The sequence below is a fragment of the Dipteris shenzhenensis genome, chromosome 25 (genome assembly GCF_047967505.1).
Source record: "Dipteris shenzhenensis isolate YYH24624 ecotype China chromosome 25, Dip_SZ_1.0, whole genome shotgun sequence".
Lineage (NCBI taxonomy): Eukaryota > Viridiplantae > Streptophyta > Polypodiopsida > Gleicheniales > Dipteridaceae > Dipteris > Dipteris shenzhenensis.
In genome coordinates, this window is record NC_141620.1 from 7,518,614 (window position 1) to 7,536,023 (window position 17,410).

The window sequence follows — 17,410 nt, forward strand, 5'->3', positions numbered from 1 at the left end:
TTTGTGGATGAGGGTACCAATACCTTTGGCTGTAATGTCCAGTTTTGACACCTTTTGGCTGTAGTGTCCAGATTCTTAGCTTGTGTGAAGCTATGCTGCAGGATACTATTGTTAATCTGCCTCATTCTCTTTTAAAAAGTCAAGTTCAAGATTACACACCACTGCTGTGGCATTAATATTTTTCTCCATGGAGGGCCTCTTAATTAGGTATATCTCATGGGATGTACCGAGCTAGCCATCCTTGTGTTTTTCAAGTGAAAATTCTCATATCTGCTGCATTCTCTCTCCGCATGTCCTTACATACTTTCGCCATATTCAGTATTATCAAGTGATAGAGGCATGCAGCTTTTGTTCTCATTTTGTAATTAATATTTCCTGTTAGCATTCCAGTGGTCCCTTTGTTAATTCATGCATCCTGTTTAATCTGCCCATGTTTTTGACAGCAGAGACAATGACAGATGGTAAACTTTCACATTTGACTGGAGCTTGAATGTAAGTTACATCACACATATGAACAATCTCATTGCTAGAGATCTGATCACGTGGAGATTGGTTCTTCAAACTGTTACCTATTGTTGTGCAATGGTTGCTGACCTTTAGTTAGCTCTTCCTGTTGCAAAGGTTTGTTCACTAAGTGTTCTGCTTTTGGCAGCTGGCTTGAATTCTTACGTTAGAAAATCTCAGCTGTAGTTAGGCATGCATTACTTCTAGGTCTTTGTTAATTTGCCAGTATTATACTTAAAATGTTAAGGATCCGTAGCTGACATTTGAGGATATTATAGTTTTGCTCTTTGAAATGAGATAAGAGACATAGCTTTTCAAGAGCACTCAGAGTCCAAAAGGTTAATGCAAAACACCTATTGAGAAAGAAAGAAAGAAAGTCTATTAACGTCCACTGAAGACCAAAAGCGAAAACATGTTGAACTTCTTGAATTAAAAAAAGCCTCACTGCTTCAGAAATAATCAAGCACCAAGGCCTCCTGATGTACTTTCCAGTATGTGCAAAAATGATAACAGCCTTGGGATGGATCATGGAAAGCCAACATGGACTTCCAAGACTTCCTATGGCACTGAGAGATACTGAAGTTTAGGAATCTCTGATAACAGCACATTGATCGACAGTATTGGTGATACTCTTTCTACTGTCTTGTTAAGATAATTTGGTGGATTCCATAAAAAAGCCAAAAGACTTCGTTCCATTAAACATCAATTCCTTGGAATTGCATCTGAGGATGTTCCAGAAAATTTGATAAGTTTTTTTCTGCATTCTATTACACTTTCTTCCCTTATCACCACCCAAGCAATGAGAGTATTTCATTTTCCCTTTCTCACTTGGGCACACTGGATTTCCATATTTGCAAAATGATTTCAAAAGACATCAACAGCTGACCTTAAAGGTATTTAAAAGTGCAGTATTCTGCATGATCTGGTATCATGAAGTTCAAAAAGAAATAATGGGCATTCAAATATCTACTCCAAACCTCTGGTGGATCTTGAAGTGAGTAGGAGGCACAGGTTTCCTTGGCTACTTTCGACACCAAAATACTGCAACTGGAGCTCCTTTCCTTCAGGACCTGAGAGAAAAAGAACTATCATTCGTCTCGAAAGTACTGTTAAGTGGTCTAGATTGGAGAATGTAACGATAATTTTTATAGCAACAACGAGATATTTCAGTAGTAAAGAATCCCTCTGGAAAGGAAGAAACCTGCAAACCTGAAATGCATCCTCATCTGTTCGATCATCACCGATGTAAATCGGGAGAACCTCAGAGAAGCTCTCCAACCCTACTCAACATAGAAAGAAGAGGTTTTCAGGGGGGATAAGGAATACAAGTGTCAACAGCTGTATGGCATCGACTGAAATGAATTCCAAGTGGAAATGTCTTCTTAAGTCCAGATTAAAGTATATATATTCTATAAATGAATCCTTTGTTTTTAAGGGTCCTCATAGAAGATCATCCATATAAAGCCCTGTTAATGCAAGTCATGGATGCTGTTTAAGAAATGTGTTATTCCAAAGTCTCAATTTTAACCACTTTTACTTATGAAACTACATCCAAATTAAGAAAATCAGGATAAAGCTCATAATGTGACCCTCATTTACACAAGAACCCAAGTCAAGCTTCACCTCAGTTGCCATCATCTACCCCACAATCTCTTCAGTATCACAAAAGATGTTGGAAAGGTCACCTCCCCATCTGTAAGCCCCCATATGAGGAGAGCATGGGGGAGGGCATACCTAGGAAAAGATGGCAGGCCTGTACGGAGATCTGGAGAAAGGGAAGGACAGGCGCATGTTGTATGGGATGCTTTCAGAGGGTGTATAGAGCTGTTGGAGAGGTTCCAGGACCTGGCAATGGCCTGACAACAGGCAAAAATGGGGCAGCAGGGCTGCGCACAGGGTGGGGCCAGAAAAGGGCTGCAAAGGGGCAGTCCCCTGCCCTTATATAGGACTGAGGGCTGGCTGGTTGGTTGGCCAAACAGGTCAGCCCTTAAATAGGACTGAGGGCTGGCTGGTTGGCTGGCCAAACAGGTCGGCCAGCACACAGCCCCATGCAGGGTCTACATAGCTCCATAAAGCATAGTTACCAGGGAACGGGAATGTTCCGGAAATTCAGGTGTCAGAATGGGAACATTCCGGGAAGGGGGAACGGGAACCGGAATGCCACATCATAAACGACACGTCATCATATGACATAAAACTATGTTAGAAAATGAAGAAACTTAAATTTTACAGCTTTAAATTTTCTATATAAGCTCTAAAATACTCATATGAAACTTTCAATGAGCAAAAAAAAGACGTTCCGGGGCAGTTCCGGTTCCGGCCTGCTTCCTAGAACAGAGTTCCAGACGTTCTGGATGTTGGAACACCGTTCCTTGGTAACTATCCATAAAGGGCTGGTGGATCGGTTTACAGACCTACAGGAGTCAGCCATTGGGTCGGTGCAGATAGGGGGCTACCAGCCCCTATAAAAGGGCCCCTTAGGGCCTAAGCTTTTTTTTGGGGGGCTTGGGATGTGAACCTGCTTGCTTTTGTCAATGAAAATTTGTAGAGCGTGCCTTGAAACTCAGATAGGAGCTTGTGTTAAAGTATTCATGATATGCATACATGTATCAACACTGAAGACTCGCATCAAATGTATTGAGAATGACAGGGATAAGCATACCAGGGCAGCCTTCATGGAGCAGGTTTGGAGCTAGTCGCACACTGGGGCCTATATTCTGGAGGTCCAAGCAGGCTGTGTACTGCAGACAAAGAGCTTGAAAAAGGGATACACACCTAGGCTGACACTCAGGGCAGCAAGGTGTGGGGGATCAGGCACGGAGACTAAAGTCTACATATGCTCATCGAGGAGCACGCGGACTCAGAGATCTAGGAGTACCTCAGAGGTAGTAAGACAGCATCTTTTGGTGAGGACAAAGGACCACGATTTGGTGGGACTTTGGCCCTCTATTGTATTGTGTCCATTGGACGGAAATATTTTGTTGGTCCTACATCTCTCTTGAGCATTGTCTATTTGCTGATCTGCACGTATATGCGAAGCACATTTAGTAAGGACGTTTGTGATTCCACCCACAACACCATTGTGTGATCTCCTGGGCTATTCTATCAGTCTTTCGCTGTGCATACCCTCTGTTTGGTTGATTTCTAACAAAAGAGACTCTACAAAACGAGCCCCACAGCACCAAATGACATCCTCTTTTGACCACCTGGTTTGTCCTCCCAAGCAATAATGGTTGGACATCACAAACAAAGGACCTCTGGTGTGAGAGGAACCCAAGACACTAGGCAAAACACAAGTGGACACTCAACAAGGCACTAGGCAAAACACAAGTGGACACTCAACAAGCGAACATGAGGGGGAAAAAAAGATGAGAGGGCTTGATTCAACTAAACGTTCGGAGTTCTCACTGCTTCAATTTTCCACAATGTCTAAAGTGCATGCATTACAAGGTGATTATTAATCCCCACAAAGGGATTAGGCCTCTCTATGCCTTTTAGACACTATATTTGCACAGGATAATGATCCAAATATCATGTCGAGACTGCTTTTCTACACTCCGACCTCACATGACAAATTCTACTCCAACTTCCCAGATTATTCCACTTTCTAATGATTTCTTAGAAGAATTTGAGGGACTTTCCTCGTTGCCAGCCTCTATTGTACACTTCAGATCCTGGTGAACATGAAGGATAGATTTTAATGGCTCTCGCTTAGAATGTAAATCTCTTCGAGGAGCATGGAGGTTTTGGATCATACAGGGATTGTCACTAATTGTGTCCAGCAATTAAGATTTTTAATCATATGTGCACATTGCTATCTATTGTCCTGATTCCTACCAATGGTTTGCAACGGCATGTGAGATTGTTTTGGAGTATACACTCGTGGATTTTAGTTCACTCTTTTGAAAGTGTAAAACTGGTCTATCAACTAGTATTTGGGAGGAAATAGATTGCTTAAATGTAACTATAAAACAAGATGATTTGCATGGGTAGAGACAGGCCCAAGGTTTAAAGAAAGAGGAATTTGTTTCAAACAAACCAAGACTAAATCTAATCTGACAAATAAATCTTTTAGCCCCTCCCTAGTCTTACACTAGGGTTAGCTATTATGTTGACTTTGACTTTGTACTTTCATTTTACACATTCAACAATTGGTGTACTATTCGTATCTATCTCATTTTGCTGCTCTCTTACATCCCAACAGTGATATCACAGCAAATTTCAGATCCAGTCCACAGCGCTCGTTCTATGTGGGATCTACACAGTCCTCTGGGTTCTCTACAGGTCACTGCCTCTCTTCTCATGTGCCAAAATCTGCAGACGCTGCCATTACTGTGTCGCCAACGTCTACCTTGGTCCTTGCACAAATTTGTCGCTGCTAGATATGCTGGGCCCTGGCCACCCCGCCCCAAGGTTTTCCTCAACAGCTTGCTGTGTGCCACTACCATATAGGATACAGCACCATGTCTGCCTCAAAGGCTGTATCTCCTAGTTGATAACCCTGGAGCTAGAGTCAAACCACTTTGAGGTTGGTGGAAATGGGCTACCCAACCACGGTACCTTTGACCATCCAATGGTGATTAAGCATTTGATACCCATCTCATATGAGGTAATGGAAAGACAGCAAAGACGTGTGGGAAACCCCAAAAAATTTCTGGTAACACTTCTGATGTCAATAAAAATGCAAACAAGAAGAGAAAAATGCAACTAGTGTAGAAAGCCAAGACATGACATCTTTGAATGCAGGAAGCGCAATGAATCAGAAAAGAAGCAGCAACTTGGATTTGTAGTTACCAATGCTTCATCTTCACATGAGAAGGATGAATCAGCAAATATAACTCATCATGATTGGGCTTTTGTTGTCACATGTCAATATAATCCTTCAGTCCTTGTTCATGCACTAATGCATTCAGTACTTGGTACTTTGATAGCAGTGCTTCCAAGCATATAACTTCATGCAAAAAGTTTTTTTCTTTGAATCATGCACCTAAGGGGGGCACTGTGACTTGTGCCAATAATACTTCTTATGCCGTGTGAGTTATTAGCCAAGTTAAACTCACTTCGGCATCTAGTGATCCAATCTCTCTTCAAGATGTTTTCTATGTTCTGGGAATAAAAAGAATCTCACATCTATGTTAGCTACTGCTACATTTGCATATAGAAGTATTTTTTATGGTCAATTTTGTGTTGTTTATGATTTTAAAAACAGCAACACCATTGTCATCACTGGAAAGTTGATTAGACGTCTTTACTCACATCATGCCTATGAGAGAGAGATAGTCACAAAACTACTTGTAGTAGAGGATTAGTCATTGCCAACACTCAATCATGCTCCCCTAGCTCCCTCATCTAAGCCGTCCCCCGACCCCTCAGCCCCCTCACTCCCCATCATCCCTCTACAACAAGCGAAGAAATTTGCTGCATTTCAGCATCATGCTTGGACTGAAATTTACCACTCCTATTGGACTATCCTCGACCAGTTAAACCGGCCACGAGAACCATCATTGTTTCCCAAAGACGAGCTACTGCAGCTCAAAAGGATGTGGAGGTTGGAAGCTCCACACTCTCTTTGCACATGTCCATGGGTCCCATCCCAAAGACGAGCTACTGCAGCTTAAACCATCATTGTTTCCCAAAGACGAGCTACTGCAGCTCAAAAGGATGTGGAGGTTGGAAGCTCCACACTCTCTTTGCACATGTCCATGGGTCACATTCCGTGAGGAGACTCCAGAATAGGCGGGGTACCTAGATCAGGCAGTGTGGTAGTACTATACCACTCAGCTCTAGAGGGTTGGACACACTTTTCAGGGTGTTTTTCAGGGATGGACACGCTTTTTGAGGTGCTTTTCAGGACTATTTTGCTGTTTTGATAGCTTTTCCATCATTCTCATGACTATTTTGGCACTTCTGGAGATCTCTCCTTGTTATTTTGAGCCTGTCTTGGGCAGTATTGTGCAAGAACAGCCAATATTTTCCACGTCCAGGTGCATTTTCAGTCCTTCTAGTTGGGGACTCGCTGTTTTTTTCAAAAAGAGATAAAAATCAGTCATTTATTGCTTCCTGGACCATTGGCTTGGGTTTTGGTTTGGTAAACTTTCACTACTGCTTGCATTGGGAGTTCTTTTCCCTTTCCATTGCTAACATTTGTTGGCCCTCATGCCACTGGGGTTTTCCTTTGCAGGTACAATCAAGCATCAATGATCATAGTCACAATGAAACGTGTTTCATTGGAAATGAAACGTTTCGAAACTTGCAACACATTTCGAAACATTTCATTACCAACGAAACGTAGAGTACCTTTACCTATACTTACATAAATCTAAGATAATAATATTTTAATAAACTTTAGTTAAAAGTTTAAAATTTAAACTTTGGAATCTAGATACCAGTCTCTATAATACTGATTTTCAAGAGTTCAAAGCACACACACTAATTTAAATTGTCTCTAGATTTCTGTAACTATTGACTAGTAACACCGTAGAGTCTAGAGTACTTCCAAAATCATTGGGGCATTATACACCTTGTATGGAAGGCATTTTGTGATCTTTTAGCTTATCTTGCATAGTTTCAACATACTATATGTATGCAGGGCATAAAATCTGCATTTTGGACACCCAAAAATACAAACTGAATTTTTAAAACGCCCCCTATTATTTTGAAACGCTTCAAAGCGTTTTGAAACGTCGCACGTTTCTAAGTATTGAAACGTTTCTTTGAGTTATGTCAAGCATTCAATTGGATTTATGCCTTGTTGAGCCAAGCTTTGGCTGGTTTTTGAGAGGAAATTCTGAGATTGGAGCACATACCACAGCACAGGATCTTTCTAGTATATTTGAGGGGCATCCTATGTTACGTTCTAGCCGAGGTAGCATGACCTCAGAAGAATCAGTCGACATTTCCCTTAAAGGATCTATGTTTGTAATATATTTGTTTGCGCTTCATGTAAATGATCGGGAGGGAATTAATGTCAAGGTCCTAGGTGAGGGTTGATAGCACCAGACTAGGTGGATCTAAGGCTAAGGGCCTAATGCAAGAAATGTCCTAGGGGCAAAGGAAATTAAAGCTTCCCAAGTGAGGGGTGAAATGTTGCATTAGGAAGGCCCTATGATGATGACATGTGGCATCTAGATCCATCTAGGGAGATGGGGCTTGTTGGAGTTAGTCAGAGATGGAGAATGGGCTGTTCACGTATATGTTTCTGATCTGATTTTCTCCGTCAGCTCTCACGCTTCAGCAAGATTGGCTGGGTGGAACAAATTTGGTGCTACTCCCGTAATCTGTTTGGAGTTAGAAAATAGTGTTTGACATTTGGTATCAGAGCCAAAGGCTAGGTGAGAGAGAGGATCTGGGTGACAGAACGTGAAGCGTATAGTTGCCCGTTGGTAGCGGATGAAAGACCAGAGCTTCAGGCTGGACGCGTGGGATACGTGAAGGGCATCGTGAGTGTGACCTCTTGCAGCGTGATCTGAAGCGGTCGGGTACAAGGAGTGCGGGACTGTTCGTGAGGTTCGATCGGCGCTAGCCTACGAACTGGAGTACGCAAACAAGTTGCTAGATGCATTACATGGAGCCGTGATTTTCAGCAAGATAGATCTTAAGTGTGGCTACCATCAGATCCGGATTAGAGCCCAGGATGTGCATAAAACCGCTTTCAGAAGCAGGTTTGGTCATTATGAGTTTTTTGTAATGCCCTTCGAACTTACCAATTCTCCAGCTACATTCGTCATGCTTATGAACGATTTACTACGTTCCTATATCGGAAAGTTTGTAGTACATTTTATTGACGATATTCTGATATTCAGTAAAAGTATTACTGAGCATCGTGAACACTTAAGAATAGTGTTTAGTACTTTAAGGAAAGCCAGTCTTTATGTAAATAAAAAGAAAACTATACTATGTATGGTTAGGCTTGAATATTTAGGATTCATAATCACTCCAAAGGGGGTAGAAATGGATCCGAAGAAAGTGGTTGTAATACTAACTTGGCCAATCCCTCAGAGTCTAACCGCGTTGCGATCATTCTTGGGATTTGTCCAGTTTTATAGAAGGCATATCAAAGGATATTCCGAAATAGTATCGCCATTGACTGATCTGACCTCAGATAAAGTACCTTTTATATGGGGACAGAATCAACAAGAAAGTTTTAACACCATAAAACAAGCTGTGGTCACAGGACCGGTGTTAAAAATAGTTGATTTCCAGAAACCGTTGTTCCTAGAAACCGATGCAAGCGGCATTGCAGTAGGAGCAGTTCTCCTTCAAGAGGGAAGGCCAGTAGCCTTTGAAAGCAAGAAGCTTTCTCCCTCTCAGAGGAATTGGCCAACTCATGAATTGGAGTTGTATGCTGTTATCCATGCTTTGAAAACATGGAGGCATTATTTGTATGGTGCAGAGTTTTATGTGGATGTGGATCATGATACTCTGAAACATTTTTGTAAACACCCTGACTTGAGGGGCCGCCAAGCTAGGTGGGCAGAGCTCATGCAGGAGTTTAATTTGACGATTCGGTACCGAAGAGGAAAAGATAATAAGATTGCTGATGCGTTGTCTCGCATTATGCACAATATGAGTTTCACGGTATTAGAGAGTGCTCTAATGACCGAGATCAGAGAAACTCAAAAGGTGGACGAGTTTGTCCAGAGTCTATGGCCTAAGGCTCATATGTTGAAACCCGGGAAAAAAGAAAAGGATGACCTGGCATCCAGAAAAGGCCAAACATATGCAAGATATACCATAAGGGATGGTATGCTGAAAAGAAATGGCAAGATTGTAGTACCTAGTTAGAATGATCTCAGGCAGAGAGTCATTCGACAGTGCCATGATAACCCATGTGCGGGACACCTAGGAGTTGAGAAGACATATGATCTCGTGAAGCGAGATTTCTTTTGGCCAAAGATGAAAAACCATATTCATGAATATGTGACACAGTGTTTTTCGTGTCAGGTAAGCAAGGCCGAACGCGTGAAGCCACCCGGACTTTTACAGCCCTTGGAAATACCACTAAGTAAGTGGGAGAGCATTTCCATGGACTTTATTGTAGGGCTGCCTACAACACAAGGAGGGTATGATTCTATCCTTGTGGTGGTTGATCGTCTAACCAAGATGGCTCACTTCATTCCGACTAGAGAGTCTGTTAGTGCCCCGCAAGTATTGGATTTATTTATTAGACATATATTTCGTCTGCATGGATTGCCTAGATCCATAGTGTCAGACAAAGATGTCAGATTTACCGATCATTTTTGGACAGCGGTATTTGAGACACTAAGGACTGAGTTGGGAATGAGTAGCGGGGATCATCCTGAAATGGATGGTTAGACGGAGAGAGTCAACCAGACTTTAGAGGATATGCTGAGGGCATATGTGTCATTGAGGCAACATACGTGGGACAAGTGGTTGCCATTGTTAGAGTTTGCCTACAATGATAGAAAACATTCCTCTACAGGGTTCAGTCCATTTGAGCTGAACTATGGTTATAGACCAGCAAATCCGACTATAGTTGGAGTACCTCAGAAAGTGCCTAGTGCCGCGAACTTTGTGATTCAGATGCGGGAGATGCTAGCACTTGCGAGAGCTAATATCCGCCAGGCTATGGATAGAGCCAAGGTGTATGCTGATGAAAACCGGTCTATAAGAGTATTTAAGGAAGGAGAAAAAGTTTTTCTCAAAGTTCCTTCGCACTCGAAGTCGTTAACTTCAGGAGAGTGTGCTAAGTTATCACCTCGATATTGTGGGCCGTGGTTAATTCTAAAGAGAATAGGCAAGATAGCCTATAAATTAGAATTGCCACAGGGGTGTAAGGTACACCCGGTTTTTCATGTTTCACGCTTAAAGAAATTTTTACATACAGGTGACTCACTAATCGAAGGTGTGGTTTTGTTTCAGGAGAGAGAGGATAATGCAAGGCGCAAACCAACAAGAATCCTAGACGGAGGAACAATTCAAATACGAAATCGGAAGATACCCACAGTGTTGGTTGCATGGCATGGTCAGCCTCTATCAGAAGCTACCTTGGAATCCGTATACCAGTTGCGGAGAGTGTTCCTAGACTTTATCATCGAGGACGCTGATGTCTGAAGAGGGAAGGAATGTTACGCTCTAGCCGAGGTAGCATGACCTCAGAAGAATCAGTCAACATTTCCCTTAAAGGATCTATGTTTGTAATATATTTGTTTGCGCTTCATGTAAATGATCGGGAGGGAATTAATGTCAAGGTCCTAGGTGAGGGTTGATAGCACCAGACTAGGTGGATCTAAGGCTAAGGGCCTAATGCAAGAAATGTGCCTAGGGGCAAAGGAAATTAAAGCTTCCCAAGTGAGGGGTGAAATGTTGCATTAGGAAGGCCCTATGATGATGACATGTGGCATCTAGATCCATCTAGGGAGATGGGGCTTGTTGGAGTTAGTGAGAGATGGAGAATGGACTGTTCACGTATGTTTCTGATCTGATTTTCTCCGTCAGCTCTCACGCTTCAGCAAGATTGGCTGGGTGGAACAAATTTGGTGCTACTCCCGTGATCTGCTTGGAGCTAGAAAATAGTGTTTGACATCCTAGGCCTAGCATAGGCTTTGGCATTGATATCTATTATTTGAGCAAGATGTTCATAGCACGTAAACTTTGTTGATATTTCTTTGTCTCTTTTTGTTTGCTCAAATGGCACAACAGAATCCGAATGATGTCTTCCACTTGCTCACCCCAAAGGATCAATTGGATAGTACCAATTATACTCTTTGGAGTTTTTTGATTCACAGTTTGAGATTATGTCACAACAGGTGATGAGGCCCGCCACGATCCTATAGCACTAGGTACTACTCCACAGCAAGGGGGAGTCGTGGCGGTGGTGCACCTCAAGGGCAACAAGGACAAGAAGCTGCCCCGGTTGGGTAAGCACTTGTAAGAATTAATTCTAAGCAAAGGAGGTGGGATAGGTGTAATGCTCAAGCCTTGTCTTTGATTTCACTAAATATCAATAGGTTTATTGTTCCTCATATTAGGTCCTGCCGGCCTGTTAAAGATGAACTGGGATTTTTTGGAAAATATGTATTCAGCTCATAATGAGACAAGAGTCTCATATACGCTTATAGACCTTGATAGCGTGCAGATGGATGACGGTGACTCTGCAGAAACATGTCACCAAGATTCCAGATTTGTGAGAGAAACTCTAAAACATTGATGAGACTATTCTAAACTCACAGCTTGTTACCATTACTTTGAACTCCTTGTCGGAGCCTTATCTTTCTTTTCATACGTCGACTCTGCCCATTTCCTTTGATACTCACTTGTTATGCCAGTGGAAAATCAGAATTTGCAAGAAGATAGTCCAGTGGGTGATGCCTAAATTCAGCCTATGGCTGAGCTTGTTTCTCAGGAAGAAATTGATTGATGCTATAGCACGTAAAAGTACAGCATCGTAGGAAGCAAGATCAGTATCTCATTGGCTGCTCCGCACTCGAGGACAACAAACTTTTTGCACCACTTCCAAGCCGTATACGGAGTGGCACTAGAGACATTGAGGATGCACATCACTGTAACATGGGTCACCAGCATACTTGAGGCAGATGTGCCTGATAGTTTTGATGAAGCACGAGAAAATGTGCATTGGATGCAGGCAATGCAAGTGGAGATTGACTCAATCAATAAAAACCACATGGAGTTGGTGCTAGCAAGAAGGCAATTGACACGAAGTGGATGTAGAAGCTTAAAAGAATCAAATGGGTCCATTGACAAGTACAAGCTCACCTTGCAGCAAAGGGCTATGCACAACAGAAAGGCATAGATTTTCATCTATGCTCCCACTTCTTGTATGACCACCGTTAGGTATGTGGTTGCATTGGCCACATTTCATGGATGGAAGATCCATCAGTTGGACAAAACTGCATTCTTGAATGGGGACCTTTAGAAGGAGGTCTATGTTTCTCAGCCCATTGGATTTGTGGAACCTGGCAAGGAAACCAAAGTATGCAAATTGAGAAAGGCCTTGTATGGCTTGAAGCAAGCACTCAAGCTTAGCGCAGAATAGTCCACATGAGAGCAACCTCTATGTCACGAAGAAAGGGAGAGATTTTCTCATCATTGTTCTCTATGTCAAAGACATGCAACTCATTGATACTAATGCTGCAAAAATTGAAGATTTCAAGGCTGAATTTCAGCAGAACATGCTGCTCAGTGGTAATAATGCTGCAAAAATTACAGATTTCAAGGCTGAATTACATCAGATGTTTGAGATGTCAGATTTGGGGTTGCTTCACTACTATTTGGGCATCTAGTTTGTACAGGAAGATAAAGGTATTGGCTGTTGCAATCCAAGTATATTGGTAAGCTCTTGGAAGGGTTCATATTTCAGATTGCAAGCCCATCTCTACTCCTATGAAGCTGGGGCTTAAGCTATTCGTGACCTTTTGATGCCTCTCTTTAAAGTTTACAGCCAAGCTGTGGGATGCCTTATTTACTTACGCAACACACATCAGCCGAGTATATTTGGTTGAGGCGTTTGTTGGGTGATCTTGATGCATCATTGGAGGAGCCTACTCCAATTCTCACTGTGCCATTGCATTGGCACGGAATCCTATGTTTCATGCTCGTACGAAACACATTTAAATTCATTATTATTATGCCATGCCAACATCTCCTCATCTTCGATTAGACCTACGACAATTTAATGTGTTCTTGGAAAACTTACCCTTGACCTTTTCCCCACCCCTGGCCTGCAAAAGCTTGGTCATTGCCCTAACCTCCATCCATGTGGTGCATTAGTTGCTATTCCTTTTTTTTCCCAAATGAAAAACAAAGCTCAAGGCTGAATTACAGCATGCAAAGCACAAAAAGAAAATGCCCAAAATGACCAAAACGTGCTCATTAGATAGAGCTAGAGAAAATCCAAGGTTGAGGCTGAAAATGCCACCTCACCCTTGCAGTAAACTCCGAGAAAGGAAAACCATAGGTCATCAAAGTAGGTACAATGTCGGTTCAAATACTTGCTAATATGTGTGGGGTGGATCTGGGAGTCATCCAAAGCCTCTGAGCATCTGGATCCGCAATGCTGAAATGCTCGCCAGATTCTCCCACCAAGTATCCACCGTGGCATGTGCAGGTTTGTAAGGCAAGCCATGAACATCATCCAACAAACAAAGCATTTCGTGATAAGAAGGCATCTTGACATGAGCTGTGATGTTGACGTTGTTAACAAACTTTTTGTATGATGGTGCCAAAGAATTCAAAGTGAGCGACATACGGTCTTTATTGTCTTCTCAGCGATAGCTACCACATGCTCGGTAATGTTGTTAAGCTTAGTGAGACGAGTCGCCAAAGAATCTCTCTCTCATCCTCAAAGAATGAAGCTATCCTTTGCTTCACCTTGAAGGTGTCCTACAATATCTATCATGCTTGTGCTGCAATCTCTGCACTCATTCTCTAAGTAATGAGGGAGAAACTGATATTTGCAATGAGAACAGACAATGCTTGCAATCCATTCATCTATTTTCTTGGCAGCTCTATGTGGCTTTGTGGATGTGTATCAACAATCTTCCAGAAGCTCTTTCATGTGAATAGCATCTTCATTATGAACTTCAACACATCATAATTCTAAGTGCCACTCAACATTTCCTCCACATGAGGCATGTTATCTAAAGCCATGTCTGCAAACAAATGCAATCCCCAAATACTATTGCTATAGTAACTCTATAGAAAAACATGGATGTAAGTTTGCTGAACAGCATTAGCCCAAACTTTCACCTTGAATGGCCAAGGCCCTTTGTTAAACACCTCAAACAAATTTGAAATGTGTGTAGCATTACATAAAATGCAAAAGCCCCTTGCTTGTCACCAGTAAATATCAATAGATGTCAAATTACAGCAACAATTGGCTGTCCCAAGCTTGATTTGGCATCAAAACATCAGAGGCACATAGAAAGACCGAGTGCATACCAAATTGCATCCAAAGGTGATTTCATTGTTGAAAGTGAAATAGACTATCAGAACTCCAAAAAACCGCAACCCTCAATGCAAACAGATTTGAGATCCTTTTTGCCCATTTCTTCTGTTCCCACTTGCCTAAATGTGCAAGAACGTAGTTTAGATCGAATAGACATTGTTTTTGCAATTTTTGCGAGTCAAACAATTGTCATATGAAATTTTGTAAGAAAAGAAAAAAGTTTCAATTTTCTGCTTTGTGATTATGTGTGCCTGTTCTTGTAGCCTTCCTGAGTTGTCAAAATTGAGTTGCCTTGCTGTAAATTGCCTTGGAGTGCATGCCAGGCTGTTCGGCCTGCATGGAATGCTTCCACGTCATTGCGAGCAATGTGCCTCTGGTATGGAGTAAGTTCTGGCGATCGAATCTCCCAAAGGTCTCAAAACATTGGATAGTCACAAGAGGAAAAATGTTTTTCCAAAACTAGATTTGTGATATAAGGGTGAGCTCAATAAGTTCTCACATCATTGAATGGTCAATCACTCAAAAGACCTAGCAAGCTTGCAATGATAGAAAACCCATACTTTAAAATCACAAAGTTTTTATCACAAATACATTACACCTGTGACGTTTGTTTCAAAACCAATCCAAACAAAAGATTAAGAATAACTTGTTTTTCTTTAATGAACCTTACAAAGTTGTAATTTGGTCAAGACATTATGAGTTCTCCTTAAAGATCTTCTAGAACTGATTGACAATGGACATTTCAAGAAGTGATTCATTTTAATGCTTAAGAAACTAAAAGAACACAACATGTGACATAGTGCTCCATCACGTTCAAGTCCCAATCTTCAAAACTAAAAACCAAGATTTACATGGATGAGAAAGCCCAATAACAGTCCCAACCACTAAAAACCGGCATCCCTTAAGCCTCTAGGTTGTTTCCAAGGCTGAAGGCGAGACCATGAGCTATGCTTGTCAATATGTGGGAACCCCAATATGCTAAAATACCCATTGCAGCTCAATGACCATTGCTTACATTATAGAATGACATCCTTCTACGCAAAGCAAGCTAGTAGCCTTGTTTTCAGAATTTATAAAATTATATTGCCTCTTTCCAAAATTCAGTACCAAATGAATAATAGGCATCGCATGTGAATTTCCACTGTATACAATCGTCAAACAAATCATGTCTTAGACATTTGGAAATAAAGCAATGGAAATTTTTTCGGAGCTCTACTTTACCGAATAAATTATATCTACATGGAAGCTTGTTTCCAAACAAACACACATGCAATAAAACACAACCATGAATAACATCCTCATTTCCAAATGTACTGTGTGGGCTCACATATTACCAAGGGCTTTTAATAGGAACTCAAGTGCTTTCCCCTTGTGCCACTCTATGGCAGGCCGTAGCTCCAAAACCTACATGTCAATGGTCACATCAAGCAAAGAAAGTATACATCTTGAACCAAAACTAACTAAAATGTGTGTGTGCACATGTGTGCATGTGCGTGACCGCAACCACGTGTCCAACCAAAAAAAAAACTGAATCCAAAATGTGTGCAAAACTATGATTTAATATTACTATACTTTTGCTACGCAACCCTTGCAAAGGTGGCCCCCCAAGAAACTTTTTGTATATACCACAGATTGAGCATGTTGGAAAAAGAAATTGAGAGCTTCATTACTCACATTAAACAGTAAATTTAAATCCAAATTCTTGAAATCTAGCAATATAAGGTTAATAATACATTCTATTAAAAAATAATGTAAGATTAAAATCCTGATGTCTCCATGTTTCATTTAAAACTAGCGAGCTATGAGAACATGAGTGCATTCATTAGAGCGAGAACCATTAAAGCTCTCTTGGTGGAGGGGCAGGTACTTGTCCCAATTACTTAAGAAAAATTAGTTGGCCAATCCTAAGTTAACTCTAGAGCTTTGATCTATCTTGGTGACAACCAATCTGCCTATTTTCTTCTTTTCATGATCAGCACCGGTTTGTTTTACGGATTTGTAGGGTAGTTTATTTTCTCTGTTTAACAAAAGAAGAGCTGACCCATGACATCACTCAACCATCACATCACATTGATCATTGACCCCAGCAGCAAGGACCACTGCCCAGCCAGGTGATCCTCTCGTGATGGAGGTTCAACGTCTGCATTCACCCTTACATTAGCAGCGAGCCCCACGAGCTCTTGATGCTGCATTGCCTCTCCCTTGGCTCGACAACCCCTGCCACCAGCAGACAAGGGTAAGACAGTGTCCCCTTCCGCTTCCTCACTGCAGCATCATGTCCCCTCTCTCCATTTGGGGAGAGAGCCAAGGGAAGGGGCTCGTCCTCTCGATTAGCAGCTCCCAATTTCCAACATGGGCGTCCCTAACCACATGACTTCTCGCAATTGGGACCCTCGAATTATTTGGAGATTCCGGACTCTTACCCTCTACCCCTGGAGATAACACTTGTGATCTTGAAACCCCAGAAAGGGCGTTTGATCAGCGTAGTGGGCTCCCAAACACACCCAGTTTAGAGATTCAAGTTCGCCTCCACAAGGTTGGAGAAGTGGAGTTGAAACGTGCACGGGCTCCATGACCGTGCTCGTAGTCAACCGTAGTACCAGATCCTTCGGCAGGAGTTGGAGAGGGCAGTGGTAGGGTGGGCAGTAGACATCCTTTTGATTCGGGAGCATATGTTCTCAGCATCACACATTAGACAGCGACACCACCTTCTCCCGAGGAGAGGCCCGGAGGTGTGGTCCCCTACAATAGGACGGAGCGAAGGGGTTTGCATGTCGGTCTCACAGACAGTGGCTCCAGAGGTTTATGATCAACGCGAGCTTATCCCAGGACGGGCAGTTTGGATGGGAGTTAGGATGGTAGAGTCCAAGATTGGGATCCTGAACGTGTATGCCGCGGCATGCAGATAGCACCGTCCAACTATCAACTGGATGTAGACTCCTGGAGGCTGTCAAAGTGTCTTCCAGATGTTAACTCCTG

General features: G+C 42.1%; 1 protein-coding gene across 2 annotated transcripts in view; it reads right to left on the reverse strand.

The window, feature by feature from the left end:
* Positions 1–17,410, reverse strand: part of LOC147885393 (putative trehalose-phosphate phosphatase C) — a 143,878-nt gene that overhangs the window by 2,796 nt on the left and 123,672 nt on the right. The window contains exons 10-12 of one of the 2 annotated variants that reach the window (XM_087396389.1): positions 15,766–15,835; positions 1,714–1,784; positions 1,482–1,574 (exon numbers count right to left, since the gene is read on the reverse strand). In XM_087396389.1, the coding sequence (XP_087252515.1) occupies positions 1,482–1,574; positions 1,714–1,784; positions 15,766–15,835 (234 nt within the window). Of the gene's footprint in view, positions 1–1,481; positions 1,575–1,705; positions 1,785–15,765; positions 15,836–17,410 lie in introns of those variants that run through there. The other variant, XM_087396390.1, reaches the window with a different exon arrangement.